Source organism: Staurois parvus, unplaced genomic scaffold, assembly GCF_062004578.1.
Source record: "Staurois parvus isolate SC_StPar_1 unplaced genomic scaffold, SC_StPar_1.0 ptg000988l, whole genome shotgun sequence".
Taxonomy (NCBI): Eukaryota; Metazoa; Chordata; class Amphibia; order Anura; family Ranidae; genus Staurois; species Staurois parvus.
This window is the reverse complement of record NW_028318784.1, coordinates 2,721,260-2,735,204: the sequence shown is the minus strand read 5'-3', so window position 1 is coordinate 2,735,204 and position 13,945 is coordinate 2,721,260. Positions and strand designations below refer to the sequence as shown.

Below are 13,945 nucleotides of genomic sequence, written 5' to 3'. Positions count from 1 at the left end.
TACTCAGGGACACAGAATTGTTACTGAGGGACACACACAGAATTGTTACTCAGGGACAGACACAGAATTGTTACTCAGGGACACAGAATTGTTACTGAGGGACACAGAATTGTTACTTAGGGACAGACACAGAATTGTTACTCAGGGACACAGAATTGTTACTCAGGGACACAGAATTGTTACTCAGGGACAGACACAGAATTGTTACTCAGGGACACAGAATTGTTACTGAGGGACACATAATTGTTACTCAGGGACACAGAATTGTTTCTGAGGGACACAGAATCGTTGAATTAAAGAGTATGTCAGACAACACGCAGAGGAGTGGCAGAGGAGGCAATGTTTCAGGAGCGAGCAGACGTGACAGCAGAGGAAGGGGTCGAGGCAGCTCTAGTCGCAGCCAGAGGCCAGTGCTCCCGGTGTCATCCAGCGGTCGTGTCTCCACCGGCAACCCTGCCGTCATCAATTGGTTGGCTCGGTCGTCTTCCTCTTCCCAGGTCACCTCTGACACCTACAGCCAACTGTCGGTGGGTACGTCAGACACAACCGTAAGTTGGCATGGCCCGGGAGCAAGCCCACTGAAATCACGTGTCCTCTACCTGCCCCTGTCCTTTGGTGTTCCCTCACCAAACGAAGTATCGCATGCTGTGGGCTCAGCCCCACTGTACAGTGAGGAAGAGCTAACAGAGGGCGGTCAGGAACGGGGGGAGACATCCGCCTCTTCAGCAGCCAGGCGAAGAAGTAGTGGCGAGGAGAGTGGCTCGGTAGCCGGTCTAGAGACAGGTCTGTCTCCTGACCCACACGCAGCCGAAGGGGCTAGTAGTGAGGCGGAGACCCTAATTGATGATGATGAGGCTGATCGCACTTGGCAGCCTCGTCGTCATCAGGCTATTGCTTCCGCATCATCAGGAGAAGAGGGTGCCAGCTTGGCAGCGAGCAAAACAGTCGGTGGGTTGCCCAGGAGGCAGCAGGGTCGCAGCAGTGTCAGTGGAGGCAAACGGCCACGGAGTAGAGCACCAGCTCCACTGCAGCCTACCACCACGGCCAGTAGTGGTCCCGGTGTGCACGGAGGAAGTAGCAGTCAGCCAGTGAGGAGTAGCGGGGGCAAAGTTTCCTACTCGGCGGTGTGGCAATTTTTCGTCAAGCCGCCCGAGGAAGTAAACGTAGCTGTATGTCGACTATGTGGCCAGAAAGTCAAGCGTGGCCAGGGGGCCCATGTCTCCATCGCCACACTCTGCCATGTGCCACTTTCAGGTCTCCTCACACTGCTGGTGGGTTCCATTTTGTCATAGGGTGCTGGCAGATTACGGGCCTCCCATTGCTGCTGCCAGGCCCCTAATCTGTCATGGGCCCCTGTACCGCCTCCTCATGCTGCTGCCAGGCCCGTAATCTGTCATGGGTCCCTGTACGGCCTCCCATTGCTGCTGTCTCCATCACCACACTCTGCCATGTGCCACTTTCAGGTCTCCTCACACTGCTGGTGGGTTCCATTTTGTCATAGGGTGCTGGCAGATTACGGGCCTCCCATTGCTGCTGAGAGGCCCGTAATCTGTCATGGGCCCCTGTACCACCTCCTCATGCTGCTGCCAGGTCCAGAGTGTGTCATGGGTCCCTGTACGGCCTCCCTTTGCTGCTGTCTCCATCGCCACACTCTGCCATGTGCCACTTTCAGGTCTCCTCACACTGCTGGTGGGTTCCATTTTGTCATAGGGTGCTGGCAGATTACGGGCCTCCCATTGCTGCTGCCAGGCCCGTAATCTGCCATGGGCCCCCGTACCGACTCCTCATGCTGCTGCCAGGCCCGTAATCTGTCATGGGCCCCTGTACTGCCTCCTCATGCTGCTGCCAGGTCCAGAGTGTGTCATGGGTCCCTGTACGGCCTCCCATTGCTGCTGCCAGGCCCGTAATCTGCCATGGGCCCCCGTACCGACTCCTCATGCTGCTGCCAGGCCCGTAATCTGTCATGGGCCCCTTTACCGCCTCCTCATGCTGCTGCCAGGTCCGGAGTGTGTCATGGGTCCCTGTATGGCTTCCCATTGCTGCTGCCAGGCCCGTAATCTGCCATGGGCCCCCGTACCGACTCCTCATGCTGCTGCCAGGCCCGTAATCTGTCATGGGCCCCTGTACCGCCTCCTCATGCTGCTGCCAGGTCCAGAGTGTGTCATGGGTCCCTGTACGGCCTCCCATTGCTGCTGCCAGGCCGGTAATCTGCCATGGGCCCCCGTACCGACTCCTCATGCTGCTGCCAGGCCCGTAATCTGTCATGGGCCCCTGTACCGCCTCCTCATGCTGCTGCCAGGTCCAGAGTGTGTCATGGGTCCCTGTACAGCCTCCCATTGCTGCTGTCTCCATCGCCACACTCTGCCATGTGCCACTTTCAGGTCTCCTCACACTGCTGGTGGGTTCCATTTTGTCATAGGGTGCTGGCAGATTACGGGCCTCCCATTGCTGTTGCCAGGCCCGTAATCTGCCATGGGCCCCCGTACCGACTCCTCATGCTGCTGCCAGGCCCGTAATCTGTCATGGGCCCCTGTACCGCCTCCTCATGCTGCTGCCAGGTCCAGAGTGTGTCATGGGTCCCTGTACGGCCTCCCATTGCTGCAGCCAGGCCCATAATCTGCCATTGGCCCCCATACCGACTCCTCATGCTGCTGCCAGGCCCGTAATCTGTCATGGGCCCCTGTACCGCCTCCTCATGCTGCTGCCAGGTCCAGAGTGTGTCATGGGTCCCTGTACGGCTTCCCATTGCTGCTGCCAGGCCCGTAATCTGCCATGGGCCCCCGTACCGACTCCTCATGCTGCTGCCAGGCCCGTAATCTGTCATGGGCCCCTGTACCGCCTCCTCATGCTGCTGCCAGGTCCAGAGTGTGTCATGGGTCCCTGTACGGACTCCCATTGCTGCTGCCAGGCCCGTAATCTGCCATGGGCCCCCGTACCGACTCCTCATGCTGCTGCCAGGCCCGTAATCTGTCATGGGCCCCTGTACTGCCTCCTCTTGCTGCTGCCAGGTCCAGAGTGTGTCATGGGTCCCTGTACGGCCTCCCATTGCTGCTGTCTCCATCGCCACACTCTGCCATGTGCCACTTTCAGGTCTCCTCACACTGCTGGTGGGTTCCATTTTGTCATAGGGTGCTGGCAGATTACGGGCCTCCCATTGCTGCTGCCAGGCCCGTAATCTGCCATGGGCCCCCGTACCGACTCCTCATGCTGCTGCCAGGCCCGTAATCTGTCATGGGCCCCTGTACCGCCTCCTCATGCTGCTGCCAGGTCCAGAGTGTGTCATGGGTCCCTGTACGGCCTCCCATTGCTGCTGCCAGGCCCGTAATCTGCCATGGGCCCCCGTACCGACTCCTCATGCTGCTGCCAGGCCCGTAATCTGTCATGGGCCCCTGTACCGCCTCCTCATGCTGCTGCCAGGTCCAGAGTGTGTCATGGGTCCCTGTATGGCTTCCCATTGCTGCTGCCAGGCCCGTAATCTGCCATGGGCCCCCGTACCGACTCCTCATGCTGCTGCCAGGCCCGTAATCTGTCATGGGCCCCTGTACCGCCTCCTCATGCTGCTGCCAGGTCCAGAGTGTGTCATGGGTCCCTGTACGGCCTCCCATTGCTGCTGCCAGGCCCGTAATCTGCCATGGGCCCCCGTACCGACTCCTCATGCTGCTGCCAGGCCCGTAATCTGTCATGGGCCCCTGTACCGCCTCCTCATGCTGCTGCCAGGTCCAGAGTGTGTCATGGGTCCCTGTACGGCCTCCCATTGCTGCTGTCTCCATCGCCACACTCTGCCATGTACCACTTTCAGGTCTCCTCACACTGCTGGTGGGTTCCATTTTTTCATAGGGTGCTGTATGGCCTCCCATTGCTGCTGCCTCCACCGCCACACTGTGGCTCCACACTGTGGCTCCACACTCTGGTTTTGGCCCCGTGACTGCCCAAATGAGTGAAGTGTGCGGTGATTCTAAGATCGACGGCACTCATCTGCATGTCATACTGACTGACAGTATTATTTCTCTTCCCCAGCAGACTCCAAGGGCATTTAAATTAAAGGTACAGTGTTCTGCACTAATATAAAGGCTCTCTGAAGCCTAGAAACACCCTTTTTATAAGTTAAATTCGCAGCGAATATATTCGACTCGAATCAAATTTATTCCGCGAATTCGTCGAATCAGCTGAATCGAATTTTTGAATACTTCGCTCATCTCTATTTATGATAATAATGTTTTAAATAGTTTTTACCATTTATGTATTATTTTGAACATAAAACATATCATAGAAGCTGCACAGAGGTCATTGGTGTCCCAAAGCATTGTGGGTTTTCTAAAAATAAAATGCTGCAGAAGCTGTTTGGTTTGATAGTATACAGCTAAAATGTTTAACACAGTTGAACACGCAGGATGAGAAGGATGGAGTGGATAAAGCACTCAACTGACTCAATTAGTTGTTTGTGTCATTTGCTCTTGAGCCTGCTGTTACAAACAGATAAATAAGCAAGGCTAGGCGTGAAGTCCATGGGCTACCATATGAAAACATTAGCACTTTGGAGGAGGCTTTTCTTGTAGTGTGAACAGGGGAGAAATTTGGAGTGAAGTTAAATTAATTTAAAATAGCTAAAGGATAACAATTACTCCATTTAAATATTATTTAAGTAACCAACCACCCAGCATCCACCCAAAGTCTTCTACTCATCTAAACCACAATACTTTTAAATCCACGCAGTAATGCCCTTGGAGAGCCACTGCAAACTCTCCCAGCTGGTCTCTTGCTTCTTCTGCACATGCCCAAAAAATCTATTCATTCCCATGCAAAGGCCATCTATTGTGGTCTGGCAGTAGCATGCAAATATATATATAGGTCCTTGGGAGGGTGGTGGCTCTGATGTGGCTCTATGGCTTACGTACGTATTTGCAAATGTGTGCTGACTAAACCCCTGTTTTTAAACGCATGTTCTTAGACAGGTTAATTTGGTTTTTGATAGTTGGCTAACTGGCTGGCAGTTTGAACTGGCTTTCTTATCCCCCTCTTTTGATAAGTTATACTTATCCATGTTCCTTGCCGACAATAGCCATTATTAGACTAGGGTAGGCTGGCAAGTTGAACTGGATAGTCCTATTTTTTACTTTGTGATGCCTTCCATGTTCACTGTTTAAAAAGCCAGTTATAGACCTGGGTAGGTGACCAGTTTTTTCTTTGTTTTTTCCTTGGGAGGGGGGTGCTAGGGGAGGAGGTACAATTAAATTAAAACTATGGAAAGTATAATTATTAAAGTATATTTTATATTAAAGTATATTAACCGTTACATAATTAGCAGGGCAGCTGAGTGAATCATCAAAGTTCTAAAGTCTATCACAAACCAATGACAAAGGAAAAAAAAAATTATGTACATGTAACAAATGTCCATTAAAATCCACCATTCCTAGTGCAAAAAGTCCATCCTCCAACACCACATGATGGAAAGAATCTTCAATGTGTATATGTAGGCTCTATTCCACAACTCCTTGCGTTGTAAACACCTCCCCCTATACACCAGCACTTATCAGAATTAGAGATGAGCGAATCGAACTTGGCGAAGTGGAATTAGGAAAAATTCGATTCGCACCGAATCCGAATTTTAGCAAACTTCGGGTGCACGAATCGAATTTTCCCCGATCAGCCGGCAAAAAGTGTCACTGCAGAGAGCTCCGCTATTTCTGACAGTTCTCTGACAGTTCTGACAGTTCATTTACAGCGGTTGAAACATTGTATCTATTTGTTTCCATTTAGGATACAGATGTTTTTATTCGGAAATAAATAGATACAATGTTTCAACCGCTGTAAATGTGAAGGAACTGTCAGAGAACTGTCAGAAACAGCGGAGCTCTCTGCAGATACACTTTTTGCTGTACTGGAATTCTTCTTCTTTTCATTCTTCTTCTTCTTTTCATTCTTCTTCTTCTTCTTCTTTTCATTCTTCTTCTTCTTCTTTTCATTCTTCTTCTTCTTCTTTTCATTCTTCTTTTCATTCTTCTTCTTCTTTTCATTCTTCTTCTTCTTCTTTTCATTCTTCTTCTTCTTCTTTTCATTCTTCTTTTCATTTTTCTTCTTCTTCTTTTCATTCTTCTTCTTCTTCTTTTCATTCTTCTTCTTCTTCTTTTCATTCTTCTTTTCATTCTTCTCATTCTTCTTTTCATTCTTCTTTTCATTCTTCTTCTCATTCTTCTTTTCATTCTTTTTCTTCTTCTTTTCATTTTTCTTCTTCTTTTCATTCTTCTTCTTCTTCTTTTCATTCTTCTTTTCATTCTTCTTCTTCTTTTCATTCTTCTTCTTCTTCTTTTCATTCTTCTTTTCATTCTTCTTCTTTTCATTCTTCTTTTCATTCTTCTTCTTCTTCTTTTCATTCTTCTTTTCATTCTTCTTCTTCTTCTTTTCATTCTTCTTCTTCTGCTTTTCATTCTTCTTTTCATTCTTCTCATTCTTCTTTTCATTCTTTTCATTCTTCTTCTCATTCTTCTTTTCATTCTTCTCATTCTTCTTTTCATTCTTCTTCTTCTTCTTTTCATTCTTCTTCTTCTTCTTTTCATTCTTCTTTTCATTCTTCTTCTTCTTTTCATTCTTCTTCTTTTCATTCTTCTTTTCATTCTTCTTCTTCTTCTTCTTTTCATTCTTCTTCTTCTTCTTTTCATTTTTATTCTTTTCATTCTTCTTTTCATTCTTCTTCTTTTCATTCTTCTTCTTCTTCTTTTCATTCTTCTTTTCATTCTTCTTCTTCTTCTTTTCATTCTTCTTCTTCTTCTTTTCATTCTTCTTTTCATTCTTCTTCTTCTTCTTTTCATTCTTCTTCTTCTTCTTCTTCTTTTCATTCTTCTTCTTCTTCTTTTCATTCTTCTTTTCATTCTTCTTCTTCTTCTTTTCATTCTTCTTCTTTTCATTCTTCTTTTCATTCTTCTTCTTCTTCTTCTTTTAATTCTTCTTCTTCTTTTCATTCTTCTTCTTCTTCTTTTTATTCTTCTTCTTCTTCTTTTCATTCTTCTTTTCATTCTTCTTCTTCTTCTTCTTTTCATTATTCTTCTACTTCTTCTTCTTCTTCTTCGTCGTGCCCCGTGACTGCCCAAATGAGTGAAGTGTGCGGTGATTCTAAGATCGATGGCACTCATCTGCATGTCATACTGACTGACAGTATTATTTCTCTTCCCCAGCAGACTCCAAGGGCATTTAAATTAAAGGTACAGTGTTCTGCACTAATATAAAGGCTCTCTGAAGCCTAGAAACCCTTTTAATAAGTTAAATTCGCAGCGAATAAATTCGCATCAAATCGAATTTCTCCCGCAAATTCGGCGAATCGGCTGAATCGAATTTTTTAATAATTCGCTCATCTCTAATCAGAATGTATGGATTATCTGATATTGATAAGCAAACACATCTGTAATGCAACTTTCTCCTTCTCAAATCTCTTCCTCCACATCAGCTATACTACTCAGCAGTGTAAATCCCATGCAATAGTAAGAGATTTATAATCTAGTAGTTACAATCTATAAGTGTGGTGGCTGTATAATTTTTCATTTTTAGGCTGTTTTCCTTCTGCCCAGTAACACACTTTCTGTCTTTAGGTGGTTCCACTCTATGGAAAATAATGGAGTAATAACTACCCAAAGACATAAAGTGTGTTACTGGTCAGAAGGAAAAAAAAGCCTAAAAATGAAAAACTAATACAGTCACCACACTTAGGGATTGTAACCACTAGCTTATATATCTCTTCCTATTGCATGGGATTGACACTGTCGACAACCTGTTTCCCTGAAATCCTGTGACCTCCTGTGTTTTGTGGACACACATTTTTAATGTACAGATTTACTTCTAAAAGGATATTTATATGGATATCCCTGCATAGGGTGTGGCCATCCTATTCATTCTACAGTTGACATGGTGGTGAGCAGGGCCGTCATCTATTCTACGGGATTGGCTCCTTGGGTTTGTGCTTTTCTGCTCACCTGAACGGTGTCTCCTCCTTTTTGGCTCCTGGGTAGAGGAATTCCGATATCTGGGAGTCCAGTTAACCAGGGATGAGAACCATTTTTTTGGCTGCAACCTCCTTCCCCTCCAATCCCTCGTACGAGAGCAGTGTCAGAATTGGTCAGCTCTTCCTTTAAATTTAATAGGACCTATTCATTTATTAAAGATGATGATCCTGCCTAAGTTCAACTATATCTTTCATAACTACCCATTTGGATCCCTAGATCCTTTTTTAAGGAAGTAGATTCCTGTGTGACCCCCTTTATCAGGAGAGGTGCCCTTCCCCACCTTGCAAAATCTACATAGGAACTCCCTTCGACTATGGGGGTCTGGCCCTCCCGAACTTTCATTCATACTATTGGGTGGTGATGCTGGTGTCGGTATATTGGTGGTTTGGGTGCTTTAGGTCAAATGCTGCTGCCTGTTTAGAAGCTGCCTGCTTAGGATCCCTAGCTGATCTACATAACATTCCTTACCAGGGACATAGAACTTATGATACAATCCAGGGCTGACACAAGCTATGTCATAAATATAGGCCCTTCCTTGGATGAGAAGGACTGGGCAGAGACTTTGGAACAGGGTCCCAAGTTGGTTATTTCCTCCAGGGATAAACTTATACAGGTCAAGTTTTCACATAGGGTTTATTACACTTTGAGACTTTCTCGAATATACCCGGAGTGGGTTCCTATTTGCCCTCGTTGTTGGCTAGATCCGGGAACCTTTTTACACATGTTCTGGACATGACCTAGAATTGTTCCCTTTTGGTCTAATATTTTTGATTTGATCAATGTACAGTTGCAGCTGTCCCTGCCTCTTTCACCTGCCTTGGCACTGCTGGGGCTTCATGATAATGTACAACAGTCCCACCACGTGAAATTGTGATATCTTATCTCCTGTATTATGCTGGAAAAGAGATTCTATTAAAGTGTAACTCCGGGAACCCTCCTGTGACATTGAAATGGGAATCAGCTGTAGATGTGTCCCTTCCAATGTAGAAGCTTACCTATTTTATTAGGGGCTGTCCCTGGAAATACGATAAAGTATGGCTCTCCTGGACATCTCTCTAAGGGTCTTCAATAGGAACATTTTGCCCACTGCCCTCTGGTGTGATCTTTAAGTGGGTGTTTATGGTAGCATCTCCTTTTTTTCTTCCTCTCCCTCCCCTCTCCCCTTTTTCTTCCCCCCTCCCTTCTCCCTGCTCCCACTTTCTTTCCTCTCCTTTCCCTTACTTTTTTAGTTGTCTGTTTTTGATAGGTTCCCTACACCCTGGGTCTCACCCTCGAATTGACTCAGATGCAGTACTATTAGATTATTGCTTTGTAACTACTGTGTTTTTTTTTCTTCTCTCTTGATTTATATTGAATATTGTGCAACTTACTGCTATTGTACATTCATATTGTACTATGTCTACCATGTCAAACAATCGCATTGTGTTTCAACTGTAATGTTCTTTCATTTTCCTTTTACAATAAACATCCTGTCTTGTATAAAAAAAAGGATTGGTGAATTTAATGGACATTTGTTACATACAGTATATATAATTTTTTTCCCCTTTGACACTGGTTTTTGAGACATTTGTGTAATTATTAAGTGATAGACTTTGATGATTCACTCAGTTGCACTGCTAATTATGTAAAGATTGGTATGCAAGGGGATGTGATACACAGATTCATTAATAAGCAGCAGCAGTAGCATTTTTTGTGTGTTTTTTTAATATAGATATATGTATGAAATAAGTCACTATTTTCAGGCACTTTATATGCTATTTAATTATTCAATGATTATTTTTGCACATCTCTGGTGCGGTGATTCAGGTTTTAATTAAAGTATATTATTGTTGATTGTTAAATGTACTCTATATGCTTACACTTATATTGTTATCAACAGTTCGGTATATATACACCACTTATTAAATAAGATATTTGATAGTCAATTATACTTTTCTCTTTAATAATAAACATATTCATGCTGTGTTATCATTAGAACCTAGTTCCAGCCAAATGTTTCAGTTTTGGATAAAGTGGGGAACAGTTCCATTGTCTGTTTTTTTATTTCTGTCTGAGAACCTTTTTCAGGAATGTTTCTCACTTTCTGTGCTGTGATACCAGGGGCTAACAGTTATCAGTGGTGCAGAAAGGCTTACTCATTGATTACATTTGAGGTTGTTTTGCTGGTCTGTGCTTGTTTATATGGATAAAAGAAGATGCAGTAATTGGAAGCATTTTGGGAAATCAGTGTTTTCTTTATATTTTTACAGAGCCAAGATGAACGAATAGAAAGTATAGGACACCATGGAAAATCCTCCTTGCGCATTAAAAATGTGATTTTATCAGATGCAGGAAGATATGACTGTGAGGCAGCAAGTAGAATTGGTGGTCATCAAAAAAGCATGTATCTAAATGTTGAATGTAAGTTTATGACTGTCCCTTCATGTTTTTATTTATGCATTTGATGTGCATTTATTATTCAAATTATGCTCACCAACTGAATTTTGAATTCTGTAAGAGAATTGGCTCTGCTTGCACAATTTAAAGCATATAATTTTTGACAGAAGCAGTTCAGTAAAAATAGAAACAAACAAGAGAATTAACTATGGACCCTCTAAGATATGGTAAGATCCCAGATTTGGAGCTGGAATAGCTAAGCACGAAGTTTTCTCATTTAAAAGAAGTCTTTCAGAATGCTACATATCCAGCACTGGAAGCTGCCATCCTCCTACTTTGGAGACAAGTGATAATTCTTGGATAAGTTGCAGTAATGAATTTGCAATCACATTAACTTGTCTTTAATGCATACCTTGGGAAATGCAAAACCTCTGGAATTTGTATGTAGGAAGCCTCTATGGCAATATAGAATCCTTCACGCTTACAGGTGAGTTGTCATGAGGTAGAATTCCTTAAGGATTTCTGTTGCTTGCATGAATTTTTTTTTTTTTGGTAATTTAGATGGTTCAGTTGGTGTAAAAACAAGATTTAAACTAAACATTTTTTCCAGACCTAAAAGAGTAGTATGGTATCTTACAGAAAAGTATAGTTTTAGTGGAGGAGCAAGCAAGCCTTACTTTTAGTGGTATTCCACTTTCAAGAACTATTTTGTATGAATTTTAAGAAGATAAAAATAGCCACTTTTTTTCAAGTTTGACTAACAGAAGGTTACAAAATAGTTTTACTCTAGATATAGAATACAAAGCAAAATGACAGAAAACATTAAACACATTTGAGTTGAGTTGAACAGGAAAAAATGATAAAATAAAACTATATTTAGGAAAAAATCAAATGAATATTATGGATTAATATGGTTAAATAGGAAGAATCCCTTATAAAAATTCAACTGTTTGGCTTTGATGTAGCTCCTCTCATAATCAGAAAACAGAATAAGCCTGTGATCCCTATTCACAGGTGATGCAACAGTGTAATATTATACTGTAACAATGCACAAACCTACTAGCAAGCATTTATAATCGCTGTAGCAGGAGCAGCCTTGACTGATAAATGCATATAAATATAAATGACCTGGAGGCTTCACTGAAATCCTCCAATCTGTTCTGTGTTCCAGGGGTTTTAGAAAACCTTATATTGTGGATTTACTAAAATGATTATAATTTTCTAACAAGGGAAACCTTTCTTTTTTAACTTTACCTTGCAAAACTTATACCATACTTTTTATTACTTATTCCATAGAAATACCAAAAACTTCAGCTTACTTCTTGACTTTTATGGAACTTGACATATGACTCAAATAGCCATTATCTAAGTTATTAAAACAGATAATATACAATTCAAGTAAAATAGCACTTTAAAGAATCATAAAATGTACTATTCACAACCTCCTATATCCTAAATTTCACTGCCTGGCCACCATCATCATTCACTAATTAATTGCAGTATTTTTCATTACATGGGTCAATATTAAAGCAGTGGAAATGCTTAATGTATTCCCCAAATTTTAATTGTCAAGAAATTTATAGAAATTGATTTATTATCACTTTAAATAAACATTCCACTCATTCCTTCAGTAACCAGTAAATGTGTCTCCCAGTGAGGGTAAGGGGGACTGCAAGGGATAAGGGAATTTAAGACACCAAACCTATTCACGCCAGTATATTCACTTAATAGTTATCAAAATATGTGCTGTTAGAACACAAAGATTTTTCTCATTTAGCCCATAGATTCCATTGATTCCCCCTGTACACACTAAACAGAATGGAAGATTCTTCCACTGCCAGCAACCACTCAGATGGCGCTCACTGCTGTCAGAATACCCAAACAGTGACTGCAGTTTATTGGCTGCAGGCACTGTTTGGCTGACATTTCTCTGACTGACTCAGTAGATCTCTCAATTGAGGTTTGTCAAGATGGGAGGTTTGTTAAGATGGGAGGTTTGTCGAGATGATCATCCATTGCTCAAATTTTGGCTGATTTACAGGAGTCAGATAAAATTCAAGCCATGTATGGCAAGCTTATGTGTCGCCAGCATCCAATTCATATATTCTCGAGTGATAACAAGGGACGTGACCTTAGTGATCAACTCTTTAAAATGTCAGTAACAAAATAATCCTGCTAGTTAGCCTGGCACCACCTATTCTCTGTTCCTAAGGAGATCCACTAATAATCCACCATGTTATGAAGAATACAGTTTTATTGTTTTTATATATAACTTAATATAAGATAATATATACGTATATATTAATTCATTATATTAATATAAGATGTTATACATTTATGAGCTTTGATCACTTGTCTAATATCTTGAAAGTTATGTAGCAAGTTGAGCTTTTGGTATATCTGTAAGTATGAATACTTGCAAATCTGTGAGTTTGGTAATTTTTATAAATACTACTAATGCCATAGAATTTTATTCTTAATCAATAAAGTAAAAAAATACTCGCACATACTTCTTTAATCAGAATTTATTATTAACATGGATTATATTATGTAAGTATTGCTATATTACAAATGTTATATCTACTTCCAATTTTTCAATATTCATTTTGCCAAACCATGAACTTCCATGAATTAATATCTGAAGTACAAAAACAATATGGATGTAATGCAATGCTGTAATGAATATTTCTGCAACTGTAACGAAGAACAGTAAAAGTACTGAAGCAAATATAATTTATTTTTATATTCATGAGGAATCCCATTTGTTTTCCTACAGATGCACCTAAATTTATTTCAAATCAAACCATCTACTACTCCTGGGAAAACAATCCAATTAATATCAGTTGTGATGTGATTTCTAACCCGTCGCCATCAATTTTCTGGAGTAGAGACAAAATTTTGTTACCGGCAAGGAATATAACAAATATAAAGACATACAGGGATGGGAAGAAAATACTACTAGAGGTAAACCCCCTCTGATCATAGTTTCACTAGTATATTTTATCATTTTAAATGCTTTGCACAGATTTGTCTGGGGTCATATGCAGACATCAAAGGTGCTCAGTGGGTTAACCAGGTAGTAGTTTTCAATGGTCTGCACAAGTAACAATATGTTGGCAGCTCATTAATGAAAATAGATATTTACATCTACACCTTCTGCATAAAAGCAGTTTACTTGGAGAAACGTGTGTAGGCTGTGAAAGACACTTTTATATGCTGTTCTGGATGAAAGTTTATGGGCAGATCTGTGGATATCTGTGTAAACTGTTGGCACTATATAAATCCTGTATAATAATAATAATAATAATAATAATAATAATAATAATAATATTGGAGCATTCCCTTTTCTGTTTTTTTTTTTGTATACTAAATGAAGATGACCAGCCACTTTTGCAAATAAACTATTAAACTATACAATCATTGATAATAATAGTTAAATTATAGGAACATTTCATTAGTTAAATTTATAGATACAATTATCTCACATACAGTAAAGCCTTATCGGTGCCTTTCTAGTGGTAGTTCCGTTTATGAGCACCTGCACCAAATTCAGGTGAGCATTTGCACCATTTTCAGTA

The 13,945-nt window shown here is 42.0% G+C and overlaps 1 protein-coding gene across 3 annotated transcripts in view; it reads left to right on the top strand.

The window, feature by feature from the left end:
* Positions 1-13,945, top strand: part of NCAM2 (neural cell adhesion molecule 2) — a 515,560-nt gene that overhangs the window by 367,602 nt on the left and 134,013 nt on the right. For all 3 annotated transcript variants that reach the window (XM_089657373.1, XM_089657374.1, XM_089657375.1), the window contains 2 exons: positions 10,241-10,391; positions 13,144-13,331. In XM_089657373.1, coding sequence (XP_089513499.1) covers positions 10,241-10,391; positions 13,144-13,331 — 339 coding nt within the window. The remainder of the gene's footprint in view (positions 1-10,240; positions 10,392-13,143; positions 13,332-13,945) is intronic.